Source organism: Rutidosis leptorrhynchoides, chromosome 4 (genome assembly GCF_046630445.1).
Source record: "Rutidosis leptorrhynchoides isolate AG116_Rl617_1_P2 chromosome 4, CSIRO_AGI_Rlap_v1, whole genome shotgun sequence".
Classification (NCBI taxonomy): Eukaryota; Viridiplantae; Streptophyta; class Magnoliopsida; order Asterales; family Asteraceae; genus Rutidosis; species Rutidosis leptorrhynchoides.
The window spans coordinates 140,826,429-140,846,422 of NC_092336.1; the positions used below are offsets into that span (position 1 = coordinate 140,826,429).

At 36.3% G+C, this 19,994-nt stretch overlaps 1 protein-coding gene across 1 annotated transcript; it reads left to right on the plus strand.

Moving 5' to 3' along the window:
• The first annotated feature begins 18,444 nt into the window (after positions 1-18,444).
• Positions 18,445-19,470, plus strand: LOC139841070 (cytosolic sulfotransferase 13-like). Its single transcript, XM_071831303.1, has one exon. The coding sequence runs from the start codon at positions 18,445-18,447 to the stop codon at positions 19,468-19,470; it is 1,026 nt and encodes a 341-aa protein (XP_071687404.1).
• Positions 19,471-19,994: the final 524 nt, after the last annotated feature.

Sequence of the window (19,994 nt, forward strand, 5' to 3'; positions counted from 1 at the left end):
GCTAGGGTTTCTATACCTGGAACAGACGGGGATGTCAAGCCCTATGGATCCATATACAACTATTCGTACCCACCAGTTCTTATAACCGGCAGTTACTATTTACCAAAGCTAAGGGATTTTTGGTTCAAACTCGGTGTAGAATTTAGTATGTACTTGTATCCATTGCGTTTAAAATAAAGTGCATGTATTCTCATCCTAAAAATATAGATTGCAAAAGCAATTAAAAAGGGAGCAAATGAAACTTACCTTAGCAGCACATACGGTCATTCACCGAAATGTGATCGAAACTAGGAATGCAAAATAATCGTAGATCTCAACCTAGAGAACATATGTTGGTCAATACATGTCTAACAAGCTAGGTTAGGTCATAGTGTATCACAATCCTAATGCTCGAGACTGACATGCAAAAGTTAACAAAAGTCATCTCAAAAGTCAACCTGACCCAATATGATCTTTAAATCTATGCATGATTATTATTTCACATAGTTTTCCAATACTTGTAAAATCAGATTATAGTATTTATAAGGCTTTAAAATATGATAAAACAGTCAACCTGACAATTGTTCAACGAGACGTGCCTTATATAAGAATTCATTTACTCGACTAATAATATCTGAAAATTCAATTTATCAATCTCATAAACAAGTTGTTTAAATATCAATTTACAGTTTCAAACACAATTTCAATTAATATTAATCATAATTCAGTTGACCATAACTTTTAATCCATTTCTCGAAAACACACAATTTCTAAATGAAAAGTTATTAATTTTTCGACAGCTTTTCAACGACATGCATATCATACACCTTATATCAATAACATATGTATCAATTTTGTGATTCATGATAAACTATCTAACGACAAAATTAAAGCATACAAGTATGCATAAACATATATACTCGAGCACTAGACATGGATACACTATTAATATATAAAAGATAAGATATGAATGCTCACGTATCAATATTGTGATTCAATATTGCACGAAAAGTACGTAGACGCAATGGAGATGATAAACACTAGGCTTGACTTGCGAACAATACCCACGAACATTACTCATAACCTCCATAGCTATAACCCATAGTTTCCTTAGCTTAAACCCGTTTGAAAACCAGTTTTGAAAATAATGCTCTCATGACCTCGTCGTAGTATTTTATGTAATACATAATAATAATACTACTAATAATAATGATAAGATCAATAATAATAATATTAATCTTAATAATAATAATAATAATAATAATAATAATAATAATAATAATAATAATAATAATAACAATAATAATAATAATAATAATAATAATATAAATAATAATAATAATTTAGAGAGAAATAAGAAAGAAAGAAAGCTGAATGCATAACAACTGAAACTCGCTCGATTTATACATGTTTTCTGCCACCGACCCCCATGCGATCGCATGGGGATTGTGCCTTAGGGCCACGCGATCGCATGGGCTGCACATCCAGCTCATGATCGATTGTTTTTTAGCTTGTCGACATATTATTATAATATATATAATTTATATTAATTATATATATATATATATATATATATATATATATATATATATATATATATATATATATATATATATATATTATATTATATTCTCGTGTATAGGTGACTTGTAATTTTAGTTTCGATTACTTGTACGTTGTCACTTGACTTATGTCCCGGTTCTGGATTTTCGAACGTTACTTCGTATGCTTTAATAACTTGTACTTTACGTTTCGCTACGTGTACCTTTGTCAAAATATAGACTTACATTACCAATAACTATATTAATCAAAGTGTATCTTGAACTTTCGAGTGTTTTGGTCATTTGCTTCTATAAATTAACGTCTTAATATATAATAATATTATTTTAAATCAAAACGTTTTATATCTAAGTTAATATTATATTTTTATAACATTTGTAAAATATACATACATTTTCATTTTAAAATAGTGTTTTACTGTAGCAAAATGATTTTTACTGTAGCAAATAGTAGTTTTCGAAAACACTGTAGCTTTTCGGGTACTGTAAGAATTCGAAAATACTGTAGCAAATTAGTGTTTTACTTGTTCATCCTAAATGTTTTAGTTAACTTATCTAAATATCAATCGAATCAATAAACGAATGTTACTATCGTATACTAAATAACTTGAAATTATATATATGTATATATCTTTATTTAATATACATAAATCAGTTTTTAAATACACATTGCAAGTTATTTATAATTAATTTTAATAATTAATATTCCAACTTATTGTATATATATATATATATATATATATATATATATATATATATATATATATATATATATATATATATCTATTTACAAATAGATGTTCGTGAATCGTCGATCAATAGTCAAAGGTTAACTGAATATATAACATTAGTTCAAAAATTTTGAGAATCAATAATACAGACTTTGCTTATCTTGTCGAAATCATATAACGATTAAGTTTTAAATTTGGTCGGAAATTTCCGGGTCGTCACAGTACCTACCCGTTAGAGAAATTTTATCCCGAAATTTGATAGAGATTGTCATGGCTAACAATAAAAAAGTTTTCATGACGAATACAAGTTGATGAAATAGAGTTTCATCATTATAGACTAATATAGATAAAACGATTCGATTATGTGAAATGTACGAGTGAAGCTGTCACAAAAGGTTGAGATAAAGATTTAACTTTTGACGTAGTCACGGTGGATTTTTCAGATTTCAAGGAATCTAAAGATAATCCTTGAAATCTATAAAAGATTTGATTCTCCGGTAATCAAGGAAATTATGATCCTCTTTGATTAATTGCGGTAATCTGCCTCGATTGCTATGTATGATATTTCGCTATAAATCAACCCTTTCTGTTCCATTATTTTCATTACTCCAACATCTTCTTCCTCATTTCATACCTCCCAATAGGTTGTGAAAATGTTAAATCCAGTCCTGATTCTTGATATTTTCCTGGCTATCGTATCCTTCATTCTTTTTTTTCATCTGCCACCAGAGGAAGTTATTTTCTTCTACTATTACCTTGGGGTTATAATGTGTTTAATTCTCTCGTGTCTTTACGTTGCAATACGTATTGATATACACGGTTTGTAATTTATGTGTTGTTGTCAGGCCTTATACGTATTGGCTGGTTATTATCGTCGGTTTATCCAAGACTTTTCTAAGATCGCTTCTCCATTGACGAATTTGACGAGGAAGAATGCGAGATTTAATTGGGAAAACGAGCAAGAAATTGATTTTCAATTGTTGAAAGAGAAGTTATGTCAAGCTCCGGTTTTGGTGTTACCGGAAGGGGTAGAAGATATGACGGTTTATTGTGATGCTTCTTTAAATGGGCTTGGGTGTGTTCTAATGCAAAGGGATAAAGTCATCGCTTACGCCTCTCGACAATTAAAGGAACACGAAAAGAGATATTCATCTCATGATCTTGAATTGGCGGTGGCGGTTCATGCGTTGAAAATTTGGCGCCACTACTTGTATGGTGTAAAGTGTACGATTTATTTGGATCATAAAAGTTTAAAACATCTCTTTGACCAACGAGATTTGAAGTATCGTCAACGTAGATGGATGGATGGATGTGGTAAAGGATTATGATTGTGAGATACTTTACCATCCGGGTAAGGCGAATGTGGTCGCAGATGCGTTGAGTCGAAAGATTCAACATCCGGCAATACGAGTAGGATCGTTACGCATGATTATTACAAACGATTTTCTTATAAATCTTGATGAGATTCAAAATTGAAGCTTTTGTTAACAACAAGTATGAAGAACGAATCGTGGGGCGAACGGAGTCTATTACCTTAGGTCCGCATGGTTTGTAGTCCTTTCAAGGAAGAGTGAGGGTGCCTAGAATGGGAGATTACAGACAAGTGCTACTTGATGAAGCACATAAGTCAAAATATTCCATTCATCCAGACGCGACAAAGATGTATCTTGATTTGAAGAAAGAGTATTGGTGGCCAGGCATGAAACGTGATGTTGTTAAGTATGTTGAACAATGTGTCACGTGTTTGCAAGTTAAAGCCGAACACCAAAAGCCGTACGGTAAGTTACAGCCGTTAGAAATTCCAAAATGGAAATGGGAGCACATTACCATGGATTTCATTACCAAGTTACCAAAGACTGCGAGAACCCAATTTGATACGATTTGGGTGATAGTTGACCGATTGACGAAAAGTGCTTTGTTTCTTCCCATTCGGGAAACGATATCGTCGGAGGCTTTGTCAAAGTTGTTTATCAAGGAGGTGATATCGAGACATGGGATTCCTATATCCATTGTTTTCGATCGAGACACTCATTTCACGTCTCGGTTTTGGAATACGTTTCATGAAGATATGGGTACACAATTGAGAATGAGCACGGCGTACCACCCTCAAACGGACGGTCAAACCGAACGTACGAATCAACATTGGAGGATATGTTACGGGCGTGTATTATCGATTTCGGTGGTAGTTGGGATGAGCACTTGCCTTTGGTGAAATTCTCGTACAATAATAGTTATCATACTAGTATTGGGATGCCACCTTATGAGATGCTTTATGGGCGAAGGTGTCGAACTCCGATTTGTTAGGGTGAAGTGGGACAAAGGGAAATCGGGAGTACCGATGTGGTTTTAGAGACGAATACCAAGATTGAGACGATTCGGGCTCATTTGAAAGCGGCTCAAGATAGACAAAAGTCGTATGCCGACAAATGTAGGCAACCGATTGAGTTCCAGGAAGGCGACATGGTGATGCTTAAGGCTTCGCCATGGAAGGGTATTATTCCGTTTCGAAAGTGGGGAATGTTAGCTCCTCGATTTATTGGTCCTTTTAAAATTTTAGCTCGTGTTGGTGAAGTTGCTTATCATTTGGAATTACCCGAAGAGCTTGCGGCGATCCATAATACATTTCATATTTCCCATCTCTATAAGTGTCTTGCGGATGATTCATCATGGGTGTCATTAGACGAGATTGAGCTAAATAACAAGTTAGAGTATGTTGAGGAGCCAATTGCAATACTCGATGAAAAAGTGAAAATGTTGAGAAATAAAGAGGTGAGAACTTTCAAAGTTCAATGGCGTCGTAGTAAGGGTTCCGAGTTTACGTGGGAATCCGAAGAGTTTGTTTTGGTTTACCTTCCTGCTTGTCATGCGGCTTGGATTGCGAGGACGCAATCCGGTTCAAGTGGGGGAGAGTTGTAAGATCCTGTTTCCAGCTAAGTGGGACGCCGTCCAAAATGGAGGACGCCGTCCAATTGTGAAGGACTGGACGCCGTCCAGGATGCTGGACGCCGTCCAGATGAACTGGCAGACCAGCTTTTTTGCTTTTAGATTTTTAAAGGGGGTAGTTTGGTCTTTTCAATTGTTGGACAAATTTAAGACCACAAGATCAGTTCTAGGAGCCTCATTCATTCCACTTTCAACCACCTCATCCTTTCACTTTAAATTCTAGAGTGAGAGGAGAGTTCTAGAGTGAGAGATCTCAAATCAAGGAGGAAGAAGGTTGATTCGGGTCAAAGTACGTGTTTTAAAGTTGTTCATCTAGCCCCTAACTACAATTTGATTGTGGTGGTAAGTCCTAATCTCGATTTCCATACTTAATTTAGTTTAAGGGTTAGGGTTTGGGTTAGTGATGAACATAAAACCCTTTGTTTAGTGATTTGGGGGTTTTTGGGTAAGTTTGGGTCATGAGGACTCAAAGATGACTAATCTAGGGTTTTGAAGTGATAAATTGAGCTTACGAGTTTTAATTTGGTTAGTAAATTGCTAGCACACCTAGATATTATGTAAGTAGGTGTTAATTTGGGTATGTGGGTGACCCAAATGGGTGTGTTAACCACAAAATGGGTCAAATGAGTTTTGGGTGACCTAGGTTGTTCAATGAGTATGAAAATGCGATAACCTTGCGTTAAAAGTGTATTAAGACCCTAAATGGCTAGTGTTAGGGTTTTGACGAAGTTGACCTAATATTAGGGTTAAGAGTGCAAATGGGTAGAAATTGCACTATGGCTCAAAATGTCACTAGGATGGTGAGTAAGTTGGTTGACCAACTCGATTGTATGATTGATTATACGCATGATGTAATAGGTACATCGCGATGAAGGTTGTGAGCTTGATTGACTCACCAAAGGCATTAAGGTGAGTGGAATAATTATACATGTGTGTATGTAATGTATTTTCTTGTGCGAAATGCGATGTGGGTTTTAAGTTCGGGTATGCGATACCACATCGTGTTGGCATGAGATGAGGGTTTAAAGTTCGGGTATGCGATACCTCATCATTATGTGTGTGTGCGGGCGTGAAGTGTGGGTTTTAAGTTCGGGTATGCGATACCACATTTCACGTGACGGGTGGGTTTTAAGTTCGGGTATGCGATACCACCCAAGGATCTAGTGATGCATACTAGCGGCGTCTGCGTGGCTAACGGTTCATTCGCGAGAATCGTTCCCTTTGGATTTTGGTTAACCATGGTTACTTGTTGTAGTGTAGCATATCATATTGTTCGAATTATATGCTATTGTTGTGCTAGCTTGCGTATTGAAGATTTAGCCTTATACTTTGCGTTGGTATGCTAATTATATTGCTAGCGTGTATGCGGTAATTGTTGTAAGTGGTTGCAAGTAAGTAGGTTATATATGTATGTGTATAATTATTGCATTCACTAAGTGTTTTGCTTACTCTCTCATTGTTTATCTTTTTTAGGCTCCGGCGTGGATAAGGGTAAGGGCGTTCGTTTAGATTAGTGGTCTCCCGCTTTGTTTTGGATAGGGGATGCTTTTGGGAAGTTTGACTATTGAAGTTTGACCGAGATTGTGGGTAGTTTAGCCCCAAACACCATGCTTTAGGTGTCATTTGAAAATTAAACTCTTATGGTCGAAACTTGTATTTTTGAACGGAATTCGTAAAACGGCCGATGTGGGCCCGATGTTGTAAAACTCGATCCTATGGTGGAAATCTCTTAGTTTTACTTATATTAACATGTTGTGAAAAGCGTTTCGTTTAAAAGTGTCGGGAAGTGGGTTTTCCGCTCGCGTAAGTTGGACCACTTGATTAGAATTCTGCAGTTCCTTTGAACGTCGTCCCAAATGGTTGGACGCCGTCCTGGCCTTCAGTACTGGACGCTATCCAGATAACTGGACGCCGTCCAGATGTACAGTCTCACAAATTTTTTTTAAAGCGTGTTTTTGGTATAACAAGGGTTGAGTCGTTACAATGTCTCATGATGACAACAGTATATTACTGTGTATCTTAGTGCGTTCGTACAAAAACAATTGATTTTATAAATTTCTCGTTCGTACGTTAAATCGAAAAATTCTAAAAATTAAAAAAATTTGATCAAACACTAAATCGCTTTAACTAATCAAGCTATGTTGGATCAAATCAGGCTTATTGTTTAAATTTTTATTGAGTTCGAAGAACATGGTGTTTAAGCTCGACGACCAAATTTCCAGATTCGGCTTAAAATCTTTGATTAATAATGTAATGAACACATCAAAAGATGCTATGATGATTAATGAATCGATTAAAACCTAATTCAATCACGAAAACACATTCAAAATCACTTAATTTCTGTAAAATAAAGAATGAACATACGAACTCTCTTCAAACTGAAAATTTCAATTTAGGGGGGTTTAAACTCAGTTTTAATCGGAACTTACAACTAGTGATACGTACAATGTTTTGAAGTACCTCTTTCAGTTGCTCATTGGTTACTTTCTTTGATACAAAAGGCTGAAATTTCTTAGTTTTAATTTTAATACCACCCTCTTTTCTAATTTTCTCCTCCGACGCTTTTTTTTTTTTTTCTTTTCTGGACCCTCTCTTGCTAGACTCCTTACTTGGTGTCCTATCAACTCCTTGAGCAGGACCCCCGTGTACTATTCGTAGATCCTTAGCTTCGACAATCAAAAACTCGATATAACAATGCTTATAATTGATCTTGATTGGTCATCATGACTTTTTGCTAAATGGTATTGGAATAATTTAGGTATCTAGTCGGTTAGGAGTATTAATATTTATTTTCTTGCCGTTCAAAAAAATATATATATTTATTTTACTTAATTTGGAGTATTTATTTTACTTAGTTGGATGTTAAATTACATAATTGCCTACCCATTTGACCAACACATGCCACATTTAATGGAAGGAGTAAACTACATCAATTTTAAAACTACACGGATTTTCGGTATAATTTTTAAAAGATAAGAATTACCGATGAAATTTTGAGTAAACTACATTTTTTTTTTTGAAAAGCAAATATGGATTGATTCACGAATATGAGTACCACGTTTGGGGGTTAAACCACCCTATATACAATACATACGATACACGAGCTACATTACTAGAACACGAAACACTAAATAACCGCAAGGATGCGGAGAAAGCATCAAGGCGGCTACACGACAATTAGGAGTGGGTCGGTTAACCAAAGGTGCCAATCTATCTTCAAATCCTTACTCCTTCTTGAAACCCAATCGAACGAAAGTACTTGAATCTCGTTTAGTGCAACCGGGGCATTCCACCCTTTTGCTTTGAATACCATAGTATTTCTATTTTTCCAAATGAGATATGCGCTAGTCCAAATCATCGCTTGCCAACATAGAGCGCCTTTTGTAGACTTGATTTGACCCGGGTGATTTTGTAAGAGTTCGGCAACACTAAAGTATGAAAAAGGTCCAACTCCCCACCAATTAAAGACCCGAGACCAAATCTCTTGAGCGAGCCTACAAAAGATGAGAATATGATCCACGGATTCCACGTCTTCATCACATATTGGGCATCGAACACTATGAAGGTCGACACCCCTCTTGTCTAATTCTAATCTTACGGGAAGACGTTTTTTAAGAGTCCGCCACGCAAAGATTTCGATTTTCTTTGGAACAAGAGGGTTACGACTAGTCTCGACTCCCGCACTTAACGCATCACTGTATTTTTGTTCCTCCATTAAAGACGAGAGTTTTTTGACCGAGAACAAACCATTAGGACATAGTGTCCACGACCATGAATTGCTCGCGCTATCCGTTAGTGTTACTGATCGGATTAAATTTAGAAGTCTCTGAAGCTCATCTTGAGACCGGCCCGTTGGCTCTCTAACCCACTCCCAATTGACCGTAACCGTCCCGACACTTTCCTCGATACCTGCAGCATTTAAATAAGAATTATCAGTTCTAATAAATGAAGCAGCAGAAGCTAACGTAGCATTTGTGAACGGATTAGAAGCTGCAGAAGCAGAAACAATCGGTTGAAAAGGTTCTGATCCAGCAGCTAAGATTCTTGTACTCTCGATAGCAGCAGCAGAATTCAGGCTCGATCCGTGGAAACAAGAGTCTGGTTTCGATCTCGAATTAACAGTTCCGTCTTTCGCTGAATCTGCATAATTAACAGCATGTGGGTTGGGTCCGTGATTCGCAGCCTGGCGAGTATCTAAAACAGAAACAGCCTCTCGAAAATCAGCTTCCTGGACAGCAGCTTGGTCAAAAACAACATCACTAAAATTGTCATCAGTCCCAATCTGAGCAGAACTGACAGAATTAACAGCGGCTATTCCATCAGCTCCACACAATCTTTCGCGGACAGTTACCTCTTTATTGGATTCCAACATGAACACCCTCGGGAACATGATCCTGAAACAGTTGTCTCCTATCCACTTGTCATTCCAAAAAGAAGTTGTCCTTCCATCCCCTAAGTCTTTTGAGAAAGACGTAGAGAACGGGATCTGTAAGTCATCAATAGCATAACCTGCACGAATTATATTATTCCAAACACCCAAAGTAGAAATACGGTTTGACCCGCATTCCCCCAAAAGATTCCCATGAGGACCATAAATACTTCTAATTAAAGTGGCCCATAATGAATTGGTTTCGGTTTTAAACCTCCACCACCATTTACCCAATAAGGCTAGGTTTTTGAAATTTAAATTCCCAATATTTAACCCCCCCGCCCCGAACGGTGCAATCACAATCTCCCACTTTACCCAAGAGATTTTAGAACCCGATGAGTCCCCGCCCCAAAAAAACACTCTTCTCAAGCTCTCAAGGGATTTAATTATGCACGGTGGAGCACGGTAGAGTGAGAAATAGTATAACGGTAGACTACTTAAAACCGACTTGATTAGGACTAAACGACCCCCAAATGAGGTTGTTCGCATTTTCCAATCCGAGAGACGACTCTTGAATTTTTCGACAACCGGTTCCCATGCTTGTTTTTTATTCATGTTAACTCCAATGGGTAAACCGAGGTATGTAAAAGGAAGTGACCCGGCTTGACATTTCATCAAATTCGCAAGAGAATCTATTTCCACTTGGCTACAACACACACCAAACACGCAACTCTTTTGTAGATTTACCCTTAACCCCGAACTATCTTCAAAGCACTTTAGTAAAGTAATGAGATTTTTTGCATTCACACGATCCATATTACCAAAGAAGATGGTATCATCCGCATATTGAAGATGCGAAATTAGGATTTTATCTCTTCCTACCTCCACGCCCTTATACATACCTTTATTTATCGCCACTTTGGTAAGGATGTTAAGATCCTCCGCGGCAAGAATAAATAGGAAGGGGGAGAGAGGATCCCCTTGGCGTACCCCTTTACCGAGTGAGAATTCATGCGTAGGGGAACCGTTTACTAACACCGAAATGGAGGCGGATTTTAAACAAGAGAGAATCCACTTTCTCCATTTCTCACCAAAACCCATACAAGTCATTACCTCCATTAAAAAATCCCAATCCAAACAATCAAACGCCTTTTCAAAGTCTACTTTAAACACGAAACCCTTTTGCTTTTTCCTCTTAAGAAACTCGATCGTTTCGTTTGCAATTAGTGCTCCGTCAAGAATACATCTACCTTTCATAAAAGCCGATTGCTCCGAGCCTACTAGATGAGGGACCACCTTTCTCAGCCTATTTGACAAGATTTTTGCTATAATTTTATAATAGCTATTTATCAAGCTAATAGGTCGAAAATCACCAAATCCCATAGGATCATTCTTTTTAGGGACTAACGTGATAAATGAAGCATTACAACCTCGTGAGATCTCTCCATGTTCCCAAAACCAAGTGATAGCCGCCACCAAATCATCTTTAATAATGTCCCAAAATTTCTTAAAAAATAACATGTTAAATCCATCCGGGCCCGGAGCCTTCGAACTACCACAATCTTTGATAGCTTCAAGAATCTCTTTCTCGTCAATGAATTTTTCAAGCTCCTCAACCATATCACCCGAGAGACTAGGGTACTCGAAATCTTCCATACTTAATCTACCCTCAACCCGCCCATCAAAAATTCTAGCAAAATGTCCATGAGCCGCCACTTTGATGCACTCCGGTTCCTCGGACCAAATCCCATTAACACTAATCCCCTTTATGTTGCTTTTACTATATCTCTTCTTTAAGATCGAATGAAAAAACTTTGAGTTCTCGTCTCCTTCAAGAATCCATTTGACACGTGCTTTTTGTTTCAACATATTGGCTTTTACTCTATCTTTCTCCAACCATTTCTTTCTCGCTTCTTTCATTAACTTTTGTTCACTATCCGAAAGAATGCCACTTTCGCCCTTAATTTCAAGGGACGTTGCGATGGTTTTGAACTTATCAATCTCACTATCAAGATCACCGAATCGAGAGCTACACTTTGATTTGAGCGTAGCTTTTAACCGCTTCAATTTATTCCTAAAAATACAATCCTTTCTCACCGAGACAACGCATTCTTCATTCCACGAATTCTTGACAATCTCCTCAATGCCATCTATCTTTAACCATTCATCAAAGACCCTAATTGGTTTCGGCCCAAAATTCTTTTCTTCATCTTTCATCAAAATAGGACAATGATCGGACATTTTTCTATCTAGGGCCACAACCGAGAGGCTTTTCCATAATTGATTGAAGTTTTCGTTTACTAGAAACCGATCTAGCTTACTATACTTCAACCCGTCCTCACTAACTCGAGTGAATTTGCGTCCACCCATTGGAAGATCAATTAACTCGTTGTCGGAAATGAATTCATTAAATCTTTTCGCACGCGAAGGTATGAATTCGCAGTTAAGTCTCTCATCTTGATCTCGCACTTCATTGAAATCTCCACAAATAACGTATGCTCCGTTTGGATTTCGTCTAATCTTTGCATTTAATTCGGCCCACATACGAACTTTATCCGGATCATTATGCGGTCCATATACGTTAATAAGCGTAAATTCAGCCCCTGAGCTTTTCCATGTGCCTCAAACTCCCATGAAAAAATCACAAACAAACGAGTCAGAAGCATCAAAAAAATTTGAGTCCCACACTAGTAACATCCCTCCTGACTTTCCCACCATCTCCTTTTGGATAAACTTGAAGTTACCCGAACCCCACACCGAAAAAATCCAATTATCATTTATATAATGCAATTTAGTTTCTTGAATAGCGACAAAATTTGGGTTAAATTCACGACACAGTTTCTTGAGATCCCCTATCTTACTATCCTTACCCGACCCGAACGTACGAATATTTAAGGTTATTATCTTCATAATTAACAGTAAAAAAAAACGAAACAATGAAGGGAAAAGATACAACCTATCTGGAAGGTTTTGCCTTCCATTTCATTCCAAGTTGAGCCCCAAAATTCTGAATTGAGGCGCTGTCATTGGAATTATTCGCTGAACTAGCCTTGCAGTTTTCCTTAACCGCATTTCTTCCATTGCCCAGGCTTCGAGGAGCCGCTGACTTGGGACCATACGCTCCTGATTTGGATGATTTAGTACATTTACTTTCACCTCCATTTGAAAAGCTGTCATCGCAAGTTGAGCATATAGGTTTTAACACCGGACGATCCGGTATTCTAGCCGCCGATTTTAAGTTCATCATACGCGACGATGTCTTCCAATTGCACAATTTTGACCAGCAGCAACCATTCCTTGTCTCTTTCTTCCTTCGATTTGAATTTGCAACATCACGATCGCCCTTCTGATTGTCCAATTTTGACGACTGCCCAGCTCCATTTAAATCCTTTTGACTCTTGCGATTGTACTTCCCAGTTTTGGGGATGTTTCTAAGTGCATTTTTTTCTTTCGCTCCTTGATTTGATTTGTTCTGCGTAATTCCTTTATCAGCTAATGGCGTGTTTTGTCCAGTGATCTTAACCTGTTTGTCGTTTACTTTGTTTCCTTCAAACTGATCTCGATCCAAGTCAGTAACTCTAATTGGGCTTTCTACCTCATTCCCCTTGGTTGGGCCTACTAGCCCATTTGGGCTTGTGGGCTCCTTTAAACTATCTTCTACTTGGGTTGACCCGTTTTTTGTTGAACATAACTCATCACCCGAATTGAAATCGTCTGGGGATACTGGAGCGTCACCAACTTTGGGACTAGGGTTAGCATGCGCAGGTGTAACATAACTGTCCTCTTTTCCCAATAAGATCTCATCATTAATCTTCTGCACCTTTTCACATTTACCAGGGCATAATGTCCCCTTGACTCCTCGATTTCCACCAGAGACGTTACATATTCCGGCGAGATTGTTGCCGGAATTTTCTGCCGGATTTGCTTCTAACTCGATCTCTTCATCATAACATTCAGAATCTGAATTCTCAAAAGTATCGTTTATGTAATCATCTTCGTCTTCATCTACCAGATTATCGCCCACTTTTGCTTCTACGTCCCACTTTTCTTCTTCATCACAATCCTTATCCACTGAGTTCGTATCCCCATCGAATGAACCGCTCTCCATTTTTATGATCCTATGTGTATCTTCCTTTACGTTAGCGTAGACAATACCATGACCTCTAATACTAAGACTAGTAGTGCCTTCAAGTGGGAATAGTTCCTTGGTGAGGACAAGTATGTGTCCAGCGAGCAAATTTTGATTACCATTATCAAGTTTACAATTTTCCATTTCGATTACTTCACCCCATCTTCTCCCAATTGCCGAGAAGACCGTTTCATTCCAGCAAGTAATCGGGACACCTTTAACATCGATCCAGACTAATCTGCCTGATTTCCAATAATGTTCATCAAGTGCAAAAATATTTGAGCACCAGTTTCTTGTAACATGATTCTCCATGTTCAGTATTACATCTGCATCTGTGCTATTTTTGCATATTAGCATGACCTCCAGCCCTCCTAAGTATTTAAGCATACATTCTCCCATTCCTTCAAGTCGGCATAATGAATCAATTTGAGGAACTAATTCATGATGCTTTAATACCATGATTAAGGCGTGCCCAAAAAGACTTCTGTTAATATCATCAGGGCTAACTATTGCCACTCTTTTGCAGTCGATATCCCTTATCACTCTTTTAAAATCTTCTGGCACGAATCTCTCCATTGTATTAGCTTCAACTTCCACTTTCTGAGCAGCCTGAGGTTTTTTGTTGAGTTGTTTACGTAGATCTTCTTTCGAATTGTTTAGGTGAAAGCGTAAATCATTTGAATGTATACGCTCACCACCCCTTCCTTGATTAACAGCTCCGCTTTTACTACCCTCTGCAGGGTTGTTCTTCATCCCCTTCGACCCCCTCTTGACTGCATGGAAAACCCTAATCGGCCTGCCGTTGAAATTGATGCTCTTGAGTGCTTTCAGCAGCCGCTCCTTGCATTGTACATTTGCGAATCGAGCAAAAGCGAATCGCTGCCCGTTCCTCAACCTCTTCCCAACCATGTAGATATCACGTAGGTCACCGAAAGGTTTGAAACATTTCCACAGATCCTTCACCTCCCACTCGTCTGGATGGTTGAAAAACATGAACGACGTCAAATAGGTTCCGAATAATCCTTGATAGTAGTTCCGTAGTCCACCGCTGAAACCAGTTCGATCCCTAACCGTGCTATTACCGTGCAAAAACCTCCCATTTTGCCTCACACTCTCTCTCATCTTTTTCTATTTTGAGTAAACTACATGGAACAAGAGTATAATTAACTGTATTTAAGATGAGTCACTAGTTTTGTTGAAATCATAAGGATTTTTTTTCTAGTTAATATTAATATTGACTATTAATATTAATTTATTAATAGTAATAACATAATATGGAATGTATACATTTAATTTTTAATATATATATATATATATATATATATATATATATATATATATATATATATATATATATATATATATATATATATATATATATATATATATATATATATATATAAAGAATAAATGATAGTAACAACGACAACAACAATAATAATAATAATAATAATAATAATAATAATAATAATAATAATAATAATAATAATAATAATAATAATAATAATAATAATAATAATAAGTTTAATTGTTAAAATAAATAAGGTGATGAAGTGGGTTCAAATGTGATAGAAAGGAAAGTTGTCATGGATGAAGAATCGGTTATTCTTTGGTGATAGAATAAAGTTATGTCATCGTCGAAAGTGGTTAATAATATGTCTGTCATATAACCTAATAGCTAGTGGTAATCGACTTGGAAACACAATCAAGTTCACACCTTTGTAGCAACATATTTGAAGGTAATCGATCAGGAAACATAATCGAAAATAATCACAGGATAACACTTTTTGACAGACATTTTATTAAGATCACTCACTTTCCTCGGGGAAAAATCGACTCTATAACTGATTATTATCACAACCCATAAAAATTTTCCTATTAGTTTCATAAAAATTTCCGGTTCTTTAATTCAACTTATACAACATTAAAATTAGAAATGATAAAGCCAACGAAGACGAATTGGATCTATAAATAACGAATCTTTTTTCTCAGCAGTCAGAAACCTTCAAATGTCGATTTCTATATCTTCTCAACCCTCTTCAACAAAATCAAACAATGAAGATAATCTAGAAATGGTGAAACTGTCCCTCATATTCGATAAATACAAAGATAAATTAATAATTCTACCAAAAGAGAAAAGGTTGGATATCTGAAAATCTATACTTGTACCAAGGCTTTTGGCTTCTGTCGAAGCGTAGAATCTCAGCTGAGGTCGTGATAGCTGTGCAAGACGGTTATAGGGCTCGTCAAACCGATATCTAGTTAGCCACATTACCAAAATCTGGGATGACTTGGCTAAAAGCGCTCATTTTTTCTATAGTATGTAGAAACGAGTTAAAAGCAAATTGTGTTACGCCAATGGCGAGCAGTTCAGTTGGTAATGGGCGGGGGCATGTTGCCAACAAGAACCGAATTGTGTTTCAACTCACCATTTGCTTAGTTATAATCCTCATAATGTGTACCCTTCATTAAATCTGAAATTCTTAGAAACACACCAACTTATGATGATCAAAATTCGCCACGTCTTTTTGCAACACATATACCTTACACTTTGTTACCTCAATCAATTATTGATTCTGGTTATCGCATAGTTTATTTATGGAACCAGAAACACGTTTTGGTGTCTATGTTTCACTTTGCGAACCTATTAAGAGACAAAACGCGTAATCTAATGACAATTGAGGAGTTCGAGTTTTAGTAAAGGGGTTATGCCATTAGGGCCTTATTGGGACCATGTGAAAAGTTACCATAAGGCTAGTATAGAACACAAACATAAGGTGTTGGAGTGCAGATCGAGTTAAACAAGTAAAACAAAAGTCAAAGCTGCTGCAGCAAAAGTCGAGATCGCGAGTTTCAAACTCGCTAATTGAGATTCTGCTCGAGGTGAGGTTCGCGATCGCGAGTTTGAACAAACGACTTGTTCATCTTGATTCGTTGTTTTTCATGATGTTTTGGATCAAGTTGCTTCACAAAAAATGATAATCGAAGCATTAGTAATCTGTTCCAAGTCTCAATTTGAAGTAATTCGTGATTTTAGATTTTGTGTTCATTGAATATTACCTCAATTTTAAAAAAAATTGAACACGCAATCCTTTTTGCGAGCAAAAATTAAATTGTAATCCTTTTCGGGCTTGTGCAAATTGGGAGTTACCTTGATTGTCAAATTGGATAACTTAAGTTACGTTTACGTTTCCCTTTAAAGTATTGTGTTTCTTTTTAAAAAGTAGTGCCGGCTTCATTAGAAATTGTTTGCTATAGCTTGTAATGATATGTGCAATGTCTGTAATTTTTGTGCACATTAATTATTAATTAATTAATTAATAGTATATATACCAAGTATTTCATAGCATGAGTCGGGTAATTGTGATTCCAATTCAATAGCTTAAGATGCTTGATTGACAATATGAAGATTATATATTTTCTTCAAATCATTTTACAACATGATCGAGACATAATTAAGCGGCAGTCGTTTTTGTTTGCACATTTTACAATCTCAGTCGCTAAATTTTTTTTCTTGCGTGGAGACTCATCGTGGTTTGTTAATCTTGCACGTATAGTCCCTAAGACTAACGAACGTTAAAAAATTAAGTCACCTTACTTGCATTGCATATGTGACGTGACTTAACGAAATTTTTTTGACCTTCGTCATTCTTTGGGACTATATACCCAAAATTGACACACAACGAGAATTGTCCACGCAAGAAAAAAAGTTTAGAGAGAGAGAGAGAGAGAGAGCGTAATTTATAAAAATCACAGGGCTGTCCGCATAATATGCCTACTAAATTTAGGTGGATTTACGAAATAATCAAGTAAACTTTTTTTAATTATGAGTTCAAAAGGTTCAAATTCTTCTCATCATAAATCTCTTTTTCACTTGAAATGATCAAAATGTCTGTAACATCTTCAGTTCCTTATGTTTTAAATAAACATAGAGTAAGAATTGGTTTTTAGACATACTCATCATTTCAAGCACGATGAGATATTTATCAAATAAAAGTTTACTTATTAGACTGGGCATGTTGATAGACAACTTTTATATATTCGTGTAAGTCACATGAAAAATGCACGGAGTTTGTAAAAATACTACTCGTATAATAATCGTTCGTACGGATATGTACTAACACACTATGAAAAAGACTAATTAGCTCGTTTATCTTATGGGTTTAACTGATGGTTCACGATTCACTTTAAGATATATATGTTGGTATATATTGGGATTTTCGTTTAATATATCGTCGACAATATCTAAAAATCTCTCAAAAAGTTTGTTTTGTGTGATGTAAGTAAGATCGTCAACCAATTTGTATCAAATAAATGTATATTTAACATATAATAGACATTATATAATTTAGCTCGTTTATTTTATGGGTTTAACGGATGGTTCACGATTCACTTTAAGATATGCTGATATATATTGAGATTTTAGTTTAATATATCGTCGACGATATCTAAAAGTTAGTTTTGCATGATGTAAGTAAGATCGTCAACTAATATGTATCAAATAAATGTATATTTAACACGTTATAGACATTATATAATTTGTGAAGAACAATGGACCATTGGTGTCACACATTATTTTTAAAAAGGCTATCCTAACATTTTTCAAAATGAAATAACGGAAATTGTAACTTCTTTGAAAACGAAAGGGACCAATTGTGTACTTTACTTATTTCTGTCTCTATATATTAGCTTACATTATCAAAAATGTAAGAACCAAATTAAATAATTCCTCAAATGTCGATTGATGATACTTCCACTCTGTCATCTTCTAATAAACCTCGTGAACAAGATCATGAACATGAAAACGCGCTTATATCAAACCTTGTTGATCGATACAAGGATAAGTTAACGACGTTTCCCATCGAAAAAGGTTGTGTGTTTGGAAGCCTATACATGTATCAAGGCTTTTGGTATCTTTCACAACACAAACTCTCCATTGAAACTTTGTTCGCTTTGCACGAAACTTTTATCGCTCGACCAAATGATGTCTACGTAGCCACATTGCCTAAATCCGGAACAACATGGCTGAAGGCGATTGTGTTTTCTACGGTTAACCGAAGTAGGTACAAATACAACTGTCTTGCAACTCATCCATTACGTGTATCTAACCCTCATAAATGTTGTCCTTTTATTGAAACCGAATTTTATGAAAGTGCACCTACTTATAATGATACACATTCGCCACGCATTTTTGGTACTCATACTCCTTACACTTCTTTGCCTCGATCCATTATTGATTCCGGTTGTCGCATAATTTACATGTGTAGAAACCCTAAAGACGTTTTGGTCTCTTTATTTCACTTTTCAGACAAAGTGAGAGAACAATCGGGTGATCTCATGAAAATAAATGATGCATTCGAGTTGTTTAGTAAAGGTGTCATGCCGTACGGGCCGTATTGGGATCATGTGAAAGAGTATAATAGTGCTAGCTTAGAACGCCCTACAAAGGTTTTATTTTTAACATACGAGAACATGAAAAAGGACACTGCAAACGGTGTAAAACGTATAGCCGAGTTCTTGGGCTACCCTTTTACAGATGAAGAAGTGGATCAAGGTTCGATTGAAGAGATTGTGAAGTTGTGTAGTTTTGAAAGTTTAAAAGAGGTTGATCAGAAGGGAAATTATCATGGTGTCCCTAATGGTTCTTATTTTAGAGAAGGTAAAGTTGGAGATTGGACTAATCATCTTACTAATGAAATGTGCATGATTTTGGATCAAATCACAAAAGAAAAGTTTAATGGTTTGGATATTTTATGTTAACTTGATTGTTTTACGCTTTATTATAGTTTTGTGTAAGATCTATATATGGGTCTACATTGTGTTGCAATTTATTCAAAAATATAAAGTTGCCTTCAATATGTTAAATTTGTGAGTTAAATTAGTTTTGTACGTTTGTAATTTGTTTCGTAATATAATAATTTGTAGCTTAAAGATACGAGTAAATTACAATATCTTAATTGTATGACGTCCACCATCCACTTTATTTATTTTATAATCAAATGAAAGTAGCTTTGGGTGTGTTTGGATGAAATTATCTGGAGTTTAAGCTTGTAGCTGGAGCTGGAGCTTATTTTTGAAACTGGTAGCTAGAGCCTATTATTTTCAATAAGTGTTTGGTAAACTAGCTTGAGCTTATTTTTCAATTCATAAGCTCTACTTTTTTTCATAGGGTGTGTTTGACCGCGCAGCTTATTAGATCTTATGGGAGCTTAAGCTTATTTTTTTCATAAGCTTATGTTAGTAGCATCGTTTGAATGACATAAGTTTTCGAGCTTATGAAAAAA